General features: G+C 36.4%; 1 protein-coding gene across 3 annotated transcripts; it reads right to left on the reverse strand.

The window, feature by feature from the left end:
• Positions 1 to 1,128: 1,128 nt before the first annotated feature.
• On the reverse strand, positions 1,129 to 17,291 carry LOC121507920 (ADP-ribosylation factor-binding protein GGA1-like). Of its 3 annotated transcripts, XM_041784315.1 has the most exons (16): positions 17,148 to 17,291; positions 15,458 to 15,542; positions 14,888 to 14,963; positions 14,182 to 14,280; positions 13,481 to 13,604; positions 11,683 to 11,783; positions 11,524 to 11,604; positions 11,292 to 11,429; positions 7,783 to 7,996; positions 7,511 to 7,684; positions 7,349 to 7,416; positions 7,160 to 7,272; positions 5,196 to 5,314; positions 4,889 to 5,058; positions 4,047 to 4,157; positions 1,129 to 3,503 (listed from the first exon to the last, which is right to left on the reverse strand). In XM_041784315.1, the coding sequence occupies exons 1-16, from the start codon at positions 17,188 to 17,190 to the stop codon at positions 3,384 to 3,386; spliced, it is 1,836 nt and encodes a 611-aa protein (XP_041640249.1). In that variant the 5' UTR covers positions 17,191 to 17,291; the 3' UTR covers positions 1,129 to 3,383. The 3 variants fall into 3 exon arrangements, with proteins under 3 accessions (XP_041640249.1, XP_041640251.1, XP_041640250.1); XM_041784317.1 differs by lacking the exon at positions 17,148 to 17,291 and having other exon boundaries at positions 14,888 to 14,956; positions 15,458 to 15,523; XM_041784316.1 differs by lacking the exons at positions 1,129 to 3,503; positions 4,047 to 4,157 and adding an exon at positions 4,214 to 4,523.
• Between the last annotated feature and the right edge of the window lie 876 nt (positions 17,292 to 18,167).

Genomic DNA, 18,167 nt, shown 5'->3' on the forward strand with positions numbered 1-18,167 from the left:
GGAATATGGCATGATTCTCCATTATTTTAACATTCACTGTTTATTAAATGAGGCTTTCTCGAGACTTTTATTTAATCTTGAAAATTAGAAGTTTTGCCGCCGCCTGTTTGTAATGCAGAATTATTGCCAGATTGTGGCAATGGCACATCTGAAAGCTGTTTGCTAGCCATCAAATAAATAATAAAAAGAGCACAGAGAATACCACAGCTGAAGTAATACAATCTATAAAGATGCAAAAATCAATCTCACATCTCCAAAGTAATAATTTTTTTTTTTTACTTAACATTGTAATATGAAATCTTCTTGGGTTTTTGTTGCTGCAGTGGCTTAATCTGTTAGGCCATTAAAGGTAATTTCCATTATGTGTTAGCATCAAGCTAACAGACTAAGATAAACATCCTGGTCCATCTGTGCTAAAATGAGTCACTGACTTTAGCACACATTTCACTTAAATTGTTTCCAGTGATTTTCAAATGGTAATTTAACTTGAAATATATTTCTACTAGGGATGCACAAATGCATCAGTTTGACATCAGTATCGGGGAATATTGGCCGTGTTTTCACAAATAATAATAATTATTATTAATCAGATTTTTAAAATATGGGGTAAATATATGACTCAGGGTAATGTTAACTCAATATGTTTGAGTTTTCAGAAAAAAAGCAGTTATGTAGCTATGAAGAAAGTAACAGTTTAGTTCATGATGTAAATACTTGCAAGCTTTGGCTACAGTTACATGCTTTTGCATTGCAAAACGGAGAAAAATACAGAGGCTTTTCTGGGTCTAAAAATTTTTGAGAGTGCATACATTTGAGTCAACATTGTTTTGTGGCCCATTTTTCTTTACCAAAAACTCGCTCAATTCTGCAAAGAAACAGTACCCATCTGTTGCGCTATATAGCCTAGCTTGCTGGCCAGTACAACCAGTAAGTCCTTCTTAAAGGAGCAATGCTCTCTGAAATGCCGCTACTACTACCTTGTACCTCATATGGCCCAACTTCAAAAATACTCAAGTATCCCTTTAAGATGCCCTAAAACCTAACATGTCTTCAGAGCATCATTCTTTCACCGACACGTTTTAAAAACAGGGTCCCTCATGATTGAACTATGACACTCTGAGGTGAAAGTTAACATAAAAAACATTTATTATTTTTGGTTTGGCAATTTTGGCAAACAGATCATTTGAGTTTGTTGAATTACAGATCGCTTTTCTATTTATTTGTGACATTTCCTGAAGCAGTACACCGATAGACTGACAGACAGCGGGTGAGAATATGTTTAAATTGGTGTGAAATCCTTCAAAAATCAAACAAAGCAGCAGTGCAACAGTGAGAGAATGTAAATCAGATTAATGTGCAGTGAATATGATCGTCTGTAATCAAATGATAAAGCTTTCAGATGTCAGGCAAAAATTGAGAGACACTGTTCTGGTCATATGACATCAACTAAGTCAACCTTAGTACCAAATCTACTCCCAAAACGTCACTTTAAAACACACAAGCAGATGAAGAAAGCGTCTCCACTATTTCATGAAAAAGTTCTAAGTCTTTGAAAAAAGCTGAAAATGTAAAACTAATAAAATATATAAACATAAGAAATCTGAAACACAAATTCATGAAGAAACTTTTCACACAGTGAACAGGCAATCTGAGTATTCAAAGATAAAGAAGTTTGCAGCAGGTGTGGGCAATAAAGTCAATTTTGAAATGTAATGATGTATTTTCAAATAGAAAGTCAAACAATATCATTAATATTGATGTAATTTATACTGATGCTGAGGGAAAAACTATTTACCAGGGTTCATGCTCAGTTAAAATATATCTAACTGTAGGATGCTTTGGGACAACTAGGTAATCTATTTTAAATGTTTAGTCTACATGGGAAATTATTGTTCCATTTATTAAATTTAATTTAGGAAAATTAATGTTACTAGAAAAAAAGTGAATTATTTTGATACTTGCTTGTTACCAAAGTGACAAAAATAGAGGTCCACGATGACAAATTTGGGGTAATTTGTTGTTTTTAATGATCAAAAAACGCAGACAAGTTCTTGTACACTGAATTGCCCAAATACATTGGCAACATTCTTGGAAAAGGGGTTAACTGGCAGCTAGACCTATTTTTTTTAAGTGCTGCCTAATTATTTATGCAATCCAGACAATGCTCTCTTTCTCTTTTGGTGAAGAAATATAATTGAATATTAACATATTTCGGTACTTTTTATGCCACCAACAACTGAAATCAAGGAGATTTTATTATTTTTGAAACAGGGTATTTAAGGGTATTGAAGATTTTGACAAAACATCAATATATCGAAATGTTGCTGATGTTTTTGTGCAATTTAGACAGTACATAGAGATCTGTCTGCAATTTTTAGAGATTAAACTTAAAAATATTTGGTACTTATCTGGGTTTCTATTCTAATTTTTACTTGAATCATTTTAAAATTCAGACTTCTGGCATTATGACCATTTGTTTTTTTATGTACAGAAATAAGAATGGAATATTTTGTGTATGGCTATTAAACTAAAAAAATATTAACACATGATGATTGGTCCTTATACCCAGCCCTGGTTTGTAGTTCGTTTTAAATTGTTAAAATAGCTTTTACATGTTTGTTGTTGTTTTTATTCAATGAACCAAAAACTTCCTCAGTAACTGCCTTTGTTTAATCATTCTAGTGGAGATTTTTTTCTTCATTTGCTTGTATTTTAAGTTGCAGTCATTTAAGCTGTATTGTTTTCATCATTCTGAACAACCTAAAGCAAAAAAGATAAAACCTTGCATTCAAGTGCAGCAAAAAAAAAAAAACATTGAAGGTTTCTTACATGCACACAAATACTCCTAAAGGAGGCCCGACTCTCAAAATAAATATCTTAAAACATAACGATCTTTAGTCTAAAGGCACTTTGGGAATCCTCAGTGTCACAAAATAAATACCAATTCTACACACAGGCGCCTTTTCAGCCATGTGTCAGTGTACAGTGTACAAACCGTTTCATCAGTCCGCTTTAACACCGAGAAGGCAGCGTTCGCAAAAACAGGACAGAAGACACAGCATTTATGACGTTCTGATTTAGAAATCCGGGATGTACCAAAACCCACCTTGAAGGTTTTTTCACAGCATGTGTGACACAGAGGGTTTCTTTAAGACGAGCATTTAAAAAAAAATCTTCAATCATAACTGCATCACACTATACTGAAAAGTCTTTCAATGAAAAACAAATCCTTATCAAAATACAGACTTCATATCTGTGTACCGCGTTGTTTGTTACCTTGTGAGGATCAGTTTTACTGGTTCAGTTTCCTCTTCTCTTAAATCATTTTATTCCTCTTTCAAAGAATAAATCCAGAGAAATGTTCATTGTTTTCTAGTCTGTCTTTAAAGTTTGAATTGGCCGGTCAGAGACGTCCACTCAGGGAAGTTGTCGATCTCTGCGGTCTCGCTGAGCGCCTGGTCTCCTTGTGTCAATGTCAACTTGTAGCGTAAACGCAGCTTTCTCTAAAAGAGAAAACAGGGACGGATGTCAGATGCATTTAGATGGATAAAGTGAATTAATACATTATATGTAGACAACTAAATACCAACTTATTTCCAGGTTTTCAAGGACATATGGGCAAAAAAACATTAAACTGTAGATTCTCAATTTGCTTCAACATCAACATTTTTTTTTACATTTTCACATGGTCCTCACTGCAAAAATACATTAGCAGCATTTTAGTCTCAAAATGTTGTTTGCTGCATTGTGATGTACTCTTCTCTGTTTGCAATATAAACCCAGCCTTTGCATCTTTAAAATACATTTATACTGCTCTGTCTTAAATCAGGTGTGTATGAAAACATGACTGAAGGTCTGTGGTGTTGGTAAATCTTTGGTAACTGCATATCTTCACCAAACAGACTTTATCATTATAAATATACAGTCATAAAGTATTCAAGTATTTAAAAAAATGCTTACACTAAAACGACAGCCAAGTAGAGAGTTAGATCAGATCAGTTAGACTTAAATCTGGAGGTTTTTAAATCAAAACTCCCTGGACTCACCCTTTGAGGATTGGCCAGGAGGAGGACTTGTGAGAGAGCAGGAGGAGGAAGGAGAGGATTGTAAGGAGGAAGGTTTGTCCCTGAGGCGGGCTGAAGTTTCATGGACATTGTCTGCAGAAGAGACATTACAGTTAGTTTGATACTCAAACTTATTGCTTAAAAAAGTCTTCCTGGACCAATAGTTCAAAGCTCAAAACAATCAATTCAAAATGGTCAGAAATGTAGAGAGAATGTTTTATTCTTTGTTATTTCTCTCAGTGATGTAAACACCAGTATGCGTGCAGTTAAATAAAGTCAAATTATTGTGTTACTTAGACTAAAACTGGAATTTTCAGGTACATGTAACCATATTAGTCCAATTCTTATTATAATACACCTTGATCATGCAGCTGGAGACTGTTTTTCTTATACATACATACACCTTAATCTGATCAGACTGGCCTAGGCATCCTGAGCATGCTCCCTCTTCACCCTAGGCTTTAAACCCAGAAGTTAAACAGCATAAATGCTTAGCACAACAGAATTCACGCTGTCATCTTCACCATAGAGGTACGGAGTTCATCACATTTATTCCAAAAGTTAGGTATTGAGTGTATATGAAATATACAAAAGCTATTAAGTGAGTTCATGTTTTCACCATTTAGCAAACACCAGTTAGCTTATAGCCATCTTGTTTGCACGGTAAACAGAATGAAGGTCCAACGTAAGTTGGAGTTTCTTTGTGTGTCTTAAATTTTTACAGGATTCCCATTGTTTATAAAGTTTAAAAATACTCTGGGTTAAATCTGTATTCAAACTAAAGCTTACTAACACTTAATTTTAATAAGTAAATAGTTTGATACCTTCTGGACAGCAGCTTGAAACAGGAAGTCTTTCACAGCGATGGCAGATGTGTTAACGACAGAGATGACAACCACAGCAACATCTGGATGACCTGGGGGAGAGTCTTTAGCAAAATGGAGGGAGACGTGGATCCCGTTGTGATCGTATAAAGTGATCGGCTCCAGGTGACCTAAAGAGAAACAAGAATATGACAGAAGTTCATACAGGAGATTCAGAGAAACAAACATGGGATTGGTTATGACTTATTCAAAAGTAGCACATAAACACTGAAATAGTTCAATTTAATCCATCAGTTTTAGAACTCACTGGACTTGATGGTCTCCACTGGTACAAAGACTTTTTTAAGGCTGTATGAAGGACACGAGCTCTCCTCTTGTTTCATCAGAGATCCTGAGCCTGGAAACTGTTGATTGTATGGATGTGACCTGATGGAGGAAAAGGAATGGTTATTTCTGTACTAACAGGAATAAAAAACCTAGTCCAGAGCATTTCATGGACTAACCTGACTAATGAGGAATTTCTAAATGTAGAAAAAAGTGCAATTCAAATGACTCACTAGCATTTTTTAAATACACATACAAAATATACAGTGTATAATAGTTAATATCTGACTATTTATAGTCCAAAAATAAAAATCAGACTTAGGGTTCATTCAAGTTAAAGATAACACTACGTCTTGAATAGTAAACCCACTATTAATTATTGTTATCTCAATTCAAAAAACAGGGAAGAAACGTCTTTGAAGTACGAAAATCCTAACTATCAATAAAACTTTTCCTAGTTTACGTCTCTGTTATTTATTTTCAGGTAACACATCAGCAAGCCAGTAGTTCCTGAAAGACTATTAAGTAAGTGCATCGTATTGATCACAAAAAAACTTTCAGCTCAGCTGAGGAGCAAAATTGGTTATATAAATGGGCTAAACAGGTTAAAGTCGATGAAAAATGCTCAAGCTAAAAGGTTATGATGTACCGTCAAGCCCAGCGCATAAGACACTTTTGTAAAATCTATTTAATATAAAAAAGTTGGTTGCATCCTGTACACAGATACGGCCAGTATATCTTATTTATTTATTTTTTATAGGGGATGGTGCACATTAATGAACATGGACATGGTAATGTGCCTGGTTGCAGCCATAGGCTGATTTCCATCTGTAGTCCCTGGAAGGTTGATGGTATAGATATAAAAATGTACTTCAAGCATGAACATAATGAAAATAAAAATGTACACAAAACAAAAACACACAGAGACCAAACACTATAAACAGTACAATATACAAAGACCCACATATAACAATACAGAAGGTGGCTGTTTGACTTTGCTTAAGACTGACCAGGGCTGAAGTTATCATTGCAGATAAAGTGCATAAGGTGACACAGTGCTAAAGTGCTGAAATATTGCACATGATTATTAATCTGCTTGAGAAAATTGCACATTTGCCCTTGAACTGTTTATTTAAAATGTTGATATGCCTAATAAACACTAAAGTAGATTTAAAAACACAAAAGAGGACAGACACATAATTCTAAAGTGGTGTGGAAATGCAGAAATTGGTTCCAGAAAATAGATCAGAATGCAGGAAAAGAAATGTTGGGAACTTAAATATAATGTAGGAGAAATAATTTAAATAAATGTTCAAATATTCAATGCATTGGCCAACACGTTGGTTCAAAAGAAAAAGAGAAAAACCAGACTTGTTGACACAGTATTTGAAAAATTATACAGAGAAAAGGGTAGTTTTTTCTGGTTATTAACTTAGAAATTTGTCTTAAAATTTCAATGAAAAAATTGTGATAACATCCAGATTGTGACCTTGCCTTACAAAAAAACAAAAAAAACAAAAACAAAAAACAAAACAAACAAACAAACAAACAAAAAAAAAACATGAAATGATTTTTTTTCCATATCGCCTACCCCTAGTTTCTACCTTTTTTCCCCCTATTGGGAGACACTCAAAACAGACTGTGTCTTTAACACCAGTGTGACTTACAATCTAGATTTTTTAGTAAATTTAGTTTGAATTCATATTTCCAATAATGAGACAAAAACATCAGATGAGTGCAGAGTGAAAGATGGAAAGATAATTTTCCTTGAATAATACTTGGAGTAAATAAGTAAATAAATACTTTAAATCCTTTGCCTCGTTGTTCACTTTTCTTTGATATGTTATTATGGACTTGATATAGCTCTCCCTTATGGCTTTTAGAAATAATGATCATGCTTATGGGTACATCTGATCCAAATGTCTATACTCTGTTCTCCATTCTTACCAGATGTTTGTCCCATTTAATGTCGCACTGTCCCCTACACATCCACGAGATCTCAACACCATGCCTCCTCCTCCATTCTGCTCCAAACTCTTCATCTGAAAATCTCCATCAAGCTGAAAGTAAAGGATAAACTGAGTTAAAACACTTCAAAATAAAATGTAAACATTCAGCTCTACAAAAGCGTCTCACCTCCATCAATTCATCAAAATATGACCTTGAAGTCTCTTCAGTCTTTTTTGTCACCTGATTATCTAACACTGCAAAAACAGGACAACAATACTGTTAAAGCAAGATAAAAAATGATCACAGTAGAAAAGAATTATGTAAGAGCAGGTAGAAATGCAGGACTACCTGATTTATTAATATTCTGGTCATTTGAGCAGGAGGCACTTTCAAACATGGAGAATACAGGTGAAGAGGATTCTAAGGCTGGGGGTGAATCAGCTTTTCTGTGAGTCTGTGGAGAGTCCAGAGCTGACAGGTCGATGAGGTGGTAGCTTTTTATCTCTCTGGGGCTCTTTGGTGCTGGAGGAACAGGAGGAAAAAGATTAGACACAGGAAGAACAGAGCGGTCCAAACTAAAGGTCAAGGTGTTTTCCACGGAGAGAAAAATAAGGGCCTACCGTTATTTTTACTCTCTGCTTCTTCCTCACTTCGACTTCTTTCTTTTCTTCCGTTACACTCTTTCCACTCCACCTGTTCTTTGTAGGCATTCACAACAAGAGTTAGCTCATCGTTAGCCGCCAAGATCTGTGCCAGAGCAACGTCGTCATCTGTGGTGTCGCTGGCAAGGCGAAACAGGCTGGGCCTGAGCCGATCACAGCGCTCATACTGGGCCTGCAGTAAGAGGAGGAAAGGGTTAATTTGTTGAATCTCAGTACAACAGTAGAATACACATCATACAGCACTTAAGTTGTACTCAATTTAGCAGAATGAGCCCAAAAAAAAACTAACTTCAGAGTGAATTCTCACATTAAAGGGGGCCACACACTACACAATAAACATACCAAATGTTGGCTTGAATCCCCCCCTGCCAACCAAAGTCAGCAAAGGCCATATTATCTGATGGTCCTTAAGATTTTCTTGCAAGATTATCCTGTAGTGTTTGGTGTGTTAAGAGAGACTTTTTCAATCTCTGACCTGATAGGAGGCACTTTGCCTTGAGATCATAAATAATAAACATGCTCAGTATTTACAACCAAAGCTCCTCTTGTGTAGTGAGCACCAAAGACAGCACAGCAGAATTGTTATGTGGAACAGCCAATCAGGAAGCAAGCTGACTAAAGGAGGAAGTAAAACAAATACACAGCCATGGCAATGTTAAAGTTAAACGGTTGTCAGAAAGAGAGGAGCAACTTGTGGTTTTGTGATAATACAACATGTGTTAAAAAAAGAGTGCCTTAAAACATACACCAAAATAACTGAAAAACAGGGTGAGAAATTAGCACCTGCCCACATCCAAATGCTGGATTTTTTTTTTTGCAGTGTCTGGTTACTTTCCTCTACTTAATGATCACTGGCAGGTTAAAAAAAAAGTAGCCAAACCTTAAAGACTGATTTTGTTAGAGGAAATGGCATAAATTTAGCCCCTTTTTTCTGCTTGTTTCTACTGACTTGGAGCAAAACTGAGCTACAAGCTCACTGACCAAAAAACCATATCCTCCTCCCTGTGCCAGAGTTGATGTCAAATGTTAACAGGCAGTTGTGTGCTGGGATGGTTTGATTCAGTATCATAGGAGAGTGGTTCTCCACTGTAACTGCTGTATCCACTACAGGTGAGTTTAAACCAATGTCTTACTTGTCACAAGTCCAATAAAATGAAACAAAGCCTGAATTTTGGCTTGAGACTGCAGAAAATGCACATAAAATATTAAATTCTAGCGAGTCTTGGACTCATAATGCAGGAAAACTCCTATGAATTTACAGGGCCCCTGTGCGAAGCACAGCAGACGCTTGCATGGTCAAGTAAAGGACAAATTCGGCAAAAACACATTTTAAAACGAGCAACTGTTTGGATTATTTTTGCAACAACTCCCCCTCATCAAGTAGCCTTTAACTTCAATACTACAAACTAGGGTTGTAACGGTACAGAAAAATTTCAGTTCGGCGCTTACCTCAGTTTTGAAGTCACAGTTCGGTACGTTTTCTGTATGGTAATTGAAGCAAATAAATAAAATGTAATTTTAATTTTTAAATTAAATTGGATTAAAATAAATAGGCTGAATAAATTACATTTATATTATTAATGATGCTGTAACCTCCTTCCAAAAGTTCTTCAGTGATTAAAAATATTAATAAATAAATACATTTTTGAGTTAGTAGGTTATTTTCATTGATATATTGACAAATTTATACCCATTCTTTAACCTCCAAAATTTCCCAGCCAACTTGAACGCATCATCATACTACCATGCGTTAGCTTGTTAAGTATGCTAATTAGCATCTTTCCTGACGATTTCAACATGGACTTCAGCACTGGATTACTTTTTTAATCAATGGGACCTACTACAAAGTTTGGGAGAACTTTTCACAGCCCATCTTGGCAGATAAAGAGGTTAGAGCCACGTGAAATCTGAGGATATCTATACCTAGGACGCAGCGGCAGAGTCCGTCTCTCCCTCCTTCGAGGCTGACATAGGAAGGTAAAATTAATTTAATTCACAGAGCCAGAGCACCACTGTTATAATAAAGACGATCTTAAAGAATACGAAATTTATAACCGGCTGGTAAGACTTTGTTCTTCCTCCTCTTTACAGTGACATTCTTGTTTGAGTGGAGCTTTTTCAAATGCTTTGATTGGTCCACTGGACAACATGCTTTGAGTGACAAAGCTGCGGAATAATGTCAGCGCTATTGTTGTTGTCTTTGTCTACTGTTGTATTTTACTGGGAAACAAAGTGTTCCTAAACAGGACACCTTTATCAGGGAATATTCAGGCTGTTGCCGTCGTTTGCTGTGGTTGTGTGGTTGTCAGGACAGTATGACAGTGAGTTGTTTTCTGGTTTTCCTTCTGTGTATGAACTTGGCTCCACATGTATTCGTTCAGTACACGTCTGTGCCGTACCAAGAGGCCCGTACCGAATCAGTTCGGTACGAATACACGTACCTTTACACCCCTACTACAAACCTTGATTTTCACATTATACCTCACTGAATAATGCTGTTTGTAAAAACAGATTCATAGATTAGATGGTAAAAAATGTCTGTGTCTGATAGATATCTGAATCCACCAGCCTTAGAGGCAGGTAGATGAAAAAGTTAAGTCCAAACCTTGCTGACAAATGGGAGATGTGGACCAAATTGCAAGCATAATGGATGAAGCATGTAGCTAACAGCTAGCCATATTAGCTTATTCTCTCTAAAGTCACATTTGACAGTGCAGGATTTTTTTTCTTGTTCTACACCACAGACCATACGAACAAAACTGTGATTATTTGTCGCCATGTATCAGGTCTCTCACACTGAAAAAAAAACGGTCAAGATTTTAAAATCTGTGTTGCAGGATAAAGGGAAATAAAATCTTTGAAATACTGACTTGATGAAGCAGATTTGTAATCAGTGAAAGACAAACTTTATCATGTCCATCTTTAGAGGAGAAGAAAACAACTTATAAATTGCATGCTTTTTAATGGAATTTAGCTTAGTCCTTTATGAAGTGTCTAAGATAGTTACGGACACTGATTGTCTTGGACCATGTCTGATCTAAAGCAGATCGTTGGCTCCACTTATGCGAAGATATTTTTGTAGCGAGACAAATAAATCATCATAAGAATACTGTCGATGGGAACTGGTTTCACATCAGTATGAAGAAAATTCTGCGTGTTTATTGTTGTCACTGAGAATTTTTTTATCAGTATACCTCAAATCCTTAGGATACCTAATTGGACAGTGCAGCTCAGACAACAAATTTACAACAAAAAAACCATAGCATGTGACATACTGACTTTCATGACCCTTGTGCACATATTATACATCTCTACGTAGAATCTGTAAATAGATATCATACAATGAGTGACATCTCATAATAATTTCCACTTAGCCGGTAGGGGGGGATAGAGGGTCAATAATGGCACGACTCCTGGCCTCAGAGCCATTAGGGAGTCTGTTAGTGTCTGTGGGTTTTCCTACATACCTTTAAATCATCACTAGGTTGTTTCAAGCTTCCACTGATTGTGTGCTGGTCCAGCATCTCCCTGAGCTGTTCTGCACTGCTCTGTACCTCCTTCAGCGTGGACTCACGCTTTGACGCCTTTTCTGCCTTCTCCTGCTCCTAAAATGCACACAAGCAGAGTCTGATTAAGTGCTCCATTCATAATCTATAAAATGCATGGATTAAAAAGAACATACACCGCAGGACCCCTCACCTCTTTTATTGTGCTTTTAATGAGTCTGTTGGCAGTTTCCAGGTCTTCAGGACGGGCACTCTTTAGTAATCTGGCTAAAAGCTGGTGATACAGAAACATTCTTTAGCAGGATGAAATCTTAGGTTTGATAAGTTGTTGTCTGGCTAAACACAAACACACCGTGGCCTTGTCATCTTGGTCAAAGACAGATTCTGTGGTTCTCTGTGGTGGAGGTGGCATTATAACTTTGCCCGGCAACTTGGGATCTTTCTTCACAATACCTGGCATGAGAAAATAAAGTTAGAGTTGCCATATATACACAACTTTTAGGTATATTAAGGACATCTGCAGTATCTGATATTTGATAAAACAGCTTTTGAACATAAAAAACCTCAGCAAAGATATTTCTTTCAGTCTAGTTTTGTTTTTCTGCTTCTGCTTGTGGAACCATAATGATCAGGTCAGTCTGGGTAGACTGCAAAATCTGTATTGTTCTTTGGGACAAATAAAGTTTTCTGAATCTAAATGATCAGAAAAAAAGCAGTAAGAGCCAAGATGGCTAGAATAAAGGAATATGCAGAGCACTACAGAAGGGCAAATACCAAGTAAACGATTAGTGTAGCTATTATCTTTATGTAATCTGGTGACTGGCAAAAGGTATTATCTGCAGTGTTTACACAGTGTTTAATGGCAGTTTGTTTATCCCAACAGCAAACTCTGCTTTACACTGGTGATCTAACTCTTGCTTTCTAAACTGGTAAGTCTGCTTTTATGCACACTGGAGGTTTTGGGTTACTCAGCCAGCAATTGTTGCATTAGAAAGCACTTGGCTTTGGAGAGTTTTATTCACAAAGCTGATCCTGCTTGAGGGCATACATGGGTCTGGTAAAGTGCACATAAATCGCCCTCCCTTCTCAGTAATGTGAAGTGTTACAGTGAAAACAACTCCTCTGCAAAAAAGGCAAGGATGCATGTGAGTGAAGTCAAATCAGGCATTTTAGAAGGTGTAAACAGAAAGTCAAAAATGTTTTTGAGATAAAAGGTTATTAAAGATGGCTTTATCCAGAGAGAAGAAGATAATACCATGCATTGGAAAATCCTTAATGTATAACTTAACTCTAAGCAATATGTTCACACAGAAAGTGGAAGCCACTTTTACTAACTGAAGAAGAAGAAAGGTTTGTTGATTGCATTTCATTGGGTTGTTCAGCATTGAGTTTTTCATATGCCAAGGAAGCTTGTGGCAGCAACACCTTTTCATTTTATTATTGGAAAATGAAATTATTAGGGCTGTCAGCATAAATTCATTAATTGCAATTAATTAAGATCCATTAATTGTACACGTTATAGCTTTACTGTCTTTTTCATCATACTTTAGTTAAACCACTGTAACGTCTCCCTGCAGCCACAGTGATAGAAAATAAGTCCACTACTGCTCCTTAATGTCTCAAACTCACTGACAGCTCAGTGGACAAGTCAAAAGTCATTTGAACCTTGTGCACCACCTTCCCTGTCTTCAAGACCTTCAAGAAGAAGTTCCTGTTTTGTGGGTAAGTTCACAAAATTATCTTGCATGTCCATGTTCCTGACTTCCTTTAAAAATAAAAGCAGGTCTGTACAGTACAAAAATCTAAAATGAAACCAATAAAAATGTAGCAAATCAGTGAGATTAATCCTGATTAACAAAATAAATTCTGAGATTAATTAGGATTAAAAATTGTAATTGAGAGACAAAAATGAAATGACAGAGTGTTTAAAGTGTATCTCTAATTCCCTTCTCAGCACCTCAGCTGGGCCTCCTGTAGTACATCATCAAAGTAGCTTTGTGTTACCTAAGCTTCTATAGCACTATTTATTTTATGAGTTTCTCATGTTAGCATAAGAGTTCAGAAAAGTTTACTGTAAGAATTTTGTTTAAAGTTTATCCTGTGCAAAGGAGTGCCAAAGTGTTGATGTTACATGCATACTGCATCCAGACCTTGTTTCTTGAGCATGCTGTAGGCTTCCTGAATCTTGGGTTCATCTTTGAGCCAAAGAGTCCAGCCGTAGAGGACCTCAGTCACTCTGTCTTTAATTGTCTGTGGTGTCCATGCTCCAAAGTACTACAGGAAAAAACAACAACAACCAGGTCAATCAGAGTAGCTTGTGCTGTTTATCACTAGTTTTCTTTTTTCTCTTTTTAGATAGGTTTGGTTTTGTTTCATTCTTGGATGGTCATACCACTGAACTCAACCTACTTCCCACAAATATTCAGGACTGCACCGAAATCTAAATTCAAAAAAGCGAAAAAGCAGGGAAAGCAGGGAAAGCAAAAAAGCAGGGAAATTTCTGAAAAGCTGCAAGTAATCCCAGAATGCTTTGGGAGTACACTGTAGCACAAACCTGGAATACTACTTTTTAAGAGCTTTTCTTGGTCATAATGTGAAATTCAATCATGAAAAAAGAGTAATTTTCTGCTTAGTAGATGCACCTTATCAGTGCATTTTCTATTCATCAGTCCTTGATCCAAAGCAGCAAGTCAGCCATTGAGTTAGGTGGGGATGGGCAAGGCAGAGAAGTGTGTTTCTACTTGTAATTTTTTGTAATTGTTTGACTAAGAGCCTCCTAGCAGTGGAATTAATAAACTGTGTATCTGAATGGAAGTATCCGAGCCCCCTCCCTCTCTCTGAGTAAAACTACCTTTGGTGTTATGACTTTGATGAGCTCATTGAGAAACCGAAACTTGGCAGCCTCACTGTGGAACCTCTTCCCGCAGTTATTCATGCATGCCTCCAGGACCTGGAAAGCACCAAAAAAATAAGTACTTCAAAAGATTTTCAAGCAAGGAAAATGAAAGAAAAAGCATTTTATTCTCAGGAAACACAAAAGATAAGATCTGGTGTCTCACAGGAAGTTAGTGGTTACAACTATCTTGAAAAATTACATGTTAGGAAGCACATGAATCTCGAGTGTCATATATTTTATAGTGCGGTTCTTTTCATGTATGTTGCTGAAAAACTATGTGGTGTAGAAGCAGATTCAAATGCAGATTAAGACCCTGTTGTCACTCAGGCCATGTGAGGAGAGTTAGTCACAGATAATATTTACAGCACGGCCTTCCTCTCAGGACTTACAGAGACGTATTTTTCAATGAATGCTTTATACTTCTGAAAAACAGTACTACAGATGACCCCATATATATGACTAGTGATGCAGATACCATACTTGCAAGATATTGTTTCATCTTGAATATAACTAAAGGATGAAAAAAAAAAAACGTTTAAACTGCAGGGTGAAAATTATTACTTTTTGTGTCTTAAAACTTAATAGAGGAATACATCCATGCATTTAAAAATGAATATATATAAATATAAATATACCATAAATATTTAGTCTGATTACTTACAGTGAGAGCCTGCAGAGACTCTTTCTCCTGTGGCGACTGGATTTTGTGGGCAAGAAGACGTAAGGCTACCTGTGGGCTGACAGAAGGAAGTTTAGGTTTAAGTCACTTTTAAATTCTTAAGTTGTAGAGTGAGTTGTTGTAAAAATAAAAGATAAAAATCACACTGTTTCAGCAAATTACCATGCTTCAGTAAAGCTGATAAGAACAGATTTTAACCTAAAAAAAAGAAAAACTAAAAAGTTCACCACCCTTTCTTCCCTGAATTTATATTTCAATAAGGTATTTTTAAATTAAATATCTAAAAATATAAGAAGAGTGGAAAGAGAAAAACTGCTGCACTTCCTCTCCTACTTCCTTTACAACATATTACAAAGATGCTGTGATTGCAACGTGGAAATTAAGCAACTCTTTCTTAAACTTTTGAGTTAAAGTAACATCTAGAAGCAACTGGTCTTTTCTACATGGTCCAAAAATATAATGAATATCAAGGTGAAATTTCCAAGAGCGCATAATGTAGTGAAAAATAAACAAACATGTTTGATTTGTGTGCAAAAGCCGTGTTCAGCTTACCCATCAGTCTCTTTGTTGACGAGCTCGTAGAAGCCCTGGATGCAGTCCCATCGGTCCTCCTGATTGTGTGGATCTGTGGCCTGACCTGGAACAAACACAGCAGGGAAAGTTTCAATAAACACCCTAAAACTATTTTATAATGTTTCCCATAATGATCAACTGTATGCAAAAACATGCAGCATGCAGTTTAATGAAGAAGTGAAACTCAAAAGCAGACTTGCACGAACACCAGACAACACCGCCTGTTTAAAGCACATTTACCTTATAATACTGTGTGGGTTGCTTGCTTTGTGAACTGCATTATGGATAATTGTTTTATTGCTGTCAAATATTTACAATGCTTGTCATATTTAAAATAGACACAATCTATGTTATCTAATTAAAAAAACAATATTAAAAAGTAGCCTAAAGTAGTATTATTCTTTGACTGTGTTGTGGATTATCGCCATTGGATTGGGAAAGGTTAATATATATTATGAGGAGTCTTTTGTTGATTTGAAAAATTGACTTTATATTTCTATAAAATGTATAGGTGTTTCAAAGACATTTTATGTGTTTCAAAAGGAAGAATATTATATGGTTTCAAGCAACACGGAAAAGTGCCATCAAGGGTGTTCTTTCAGTGGTTGACATTGAAAAAGTGGCCCCAAAGGGGAACCGGTCCAAGAGTGAAGAAAGTGAAATAAAGGACCATAAGCTCCTTGATACAGAGTTTATTTTCACCGATATCTTTACTTGGGTATCAAAGTAAAATAAATAATAATAGTTAAATAGTTAACAATTAATTGTCTGCTTTATAGTTACTATAACATATGTTTAATGTAACAATGGGTTTCTCACTATTTCATATAAATTTGTGACAACTTTGGGGCGTTTTTGTGCTCCATTGTAAACAGTGGGTGCCCTTTTTATCATCAGCCCTGCCCCTCAGAAATCGTTAGTCGGTCACTGTGCCTGGTTGCCCTTCAAGTCTGCTTCCTGCGTGTGTAAAACGATGACCTAGCTTGATAAAATCGTTTTCAATTCTTCCAGAAATGTAAACAGTATGAGCAATGTATGAAAATTCACCCCATCTGCTACGAAAACTAGCCAAAAAAGGAGAAGCGAGGCTTTCAGCATAGGGGGTTAATAACCGTTAGTCTTAACTGCACTCAAAACACCGTTCTTTTCACATTTTGGTACATTTTACAACTAAAAACAAGCCCAGTGTTTTAAGATTTAACAACAGTCCGTTTTCTTTCCCACTTTATCTTCATTTATCATCGTTCTGCAGCTTTCACGCACATGAAATACCTTAAAAAGTCACTCACGTACTGAAGAAATTAACCGTTTTTTATAACAAGGTGCGCGTGCCCACACCCCTGACGCAAACACAACATAACTCTCGAGCGCCTGTCAAGCTCGCGGACTAACTTCCTGTTTGAGGTGAAACTTTCTGCATAATGCAAAACTCATATAACTAAAGTTATTACAGGTTGACGCTTTAAACATTTACTTGCAAACGACTTTATATACTAGTAAAAAAAAGTCTATCCGAAGCTACGAGCCTACAGCTGCCGTTACATTAGCAGTCACTTTGTCTAAACAGATATAGGTCAATGCGTGACGCTAGCTAACGTTACCTAAACGTAAACAAACACAAGCGGCCAAAGACAACAAAGAAACGTGTCTGTAATTCCGTTCAACTTACTGCACAATGACTCCAAAGTAGCCTGGTTGTCACCGGTCGCCATCACCGCCAGTTTGGTGCTCTTTCAGACACGTTTAGTCGCTGATCTCTGACTTCGTGTCCGGGGGAAGCGAGGTGTCAAACTGCTGCCTGTCTCTGGCGACATGTGACACACACGCCCAGTCACACTCCTGACACACCGAAAAAAGTCTTTTCCACACCCCCGCCCCTCACCCAATACATCAGCTCCACACTACAAAGTAAAAGATTAACAACATCGAGGTTCAAATCCCTCATCAAAAAGATCAACGGATTCAAGGGAGTTAAATATTTTAGAGTTTATTCTCCATTTTAATCCTAGTCACATGAAAGGAAAACGCCCTGTTTTGATGGAGAAATTTAATTTACAGCAGATATTAGTAAAGATTACAAAAAACTTAAGATGAATTTGAGAAATATTTTGTGTTCCACGAGAAAAAAACTTGTCAAGAGTATTTCATTCCCATGAAATGATGAAAGATTGTGCCTATCAGGAGTTATATTTTAGTGAAGGTAAATAAATACGTTATAAAACAAAATTATATATTTCACAGAAATAAATGTGTTTTTATAGATCTGTAAGATTTTTTTGTTATTTTGCTATTTAAATTTATGGAAGGAAGCTGGATAATTAATGATCAAAGGGGTTGGTTTAATAAGTGTCTACTTCCACTGTTTTTCAGAGATGTAAACCAAATTGTTGCGACACTCTTGCATTGCAATGCAGTCTATTTTGTTTAAGATTATTATACTATTTTGCTCTGTGTCTCATTTTTTAAATAAATCTCTATCTATACTAAGTCGATTCAGCACCAAAAAATTGATTTATTATGATTTTAATCCATTTTTGTTAAGTGCTGTGTATGACTATGGAATAATGTTAATACAAACTAGACCGACAACACTATCTGATTGGCCTGTCGCACAACTCCCAGCCAATCAACACTGAGGTCTGGGTAGCACTGACACAGGGAGCACATGGCATCACTTCCTGTTTACTGT

This window comes from Cheilinus undulatus, linkage group 4, assembly GCF_018320785.1.
Source record: "Cheilinus undulatus linkage group 4, ASM1832078v1, whole genome shotgun sequence".
Taxonomy (NCBI): domain Eukaryota; kingdom Metazoa; phylum Chordata; class Actinopteri; order Labriformes; family Labridae; genus Cheilinus; species Cheilinus undulatus.

Excerpts from the sequence above, each read along its gene's own strand:
- LOC121507920 (XM_041784315.1), bottom strand. The coding sequence starts at position 17,190 with ATGGCGACCGGTGACAACCAGGCTACTTTGGAGTCATTGTGCA. Across the intron at positions 14,964-15,457 it reads GTCAACAAAGAGACTGATGG|CCCACAGGTAGCCTTACGTC; the intron begins GTAAGCTGAACA and ends TCCTTCTGTCAG. Across the intron at positions 14,281-14,887 it reads AGTCTCTGCAGGCTCTCACT|GTCCTGGAGGCATGCATGAA; the intron begins GTAAGTAATCAG and ends GGTGCTTTCCAG.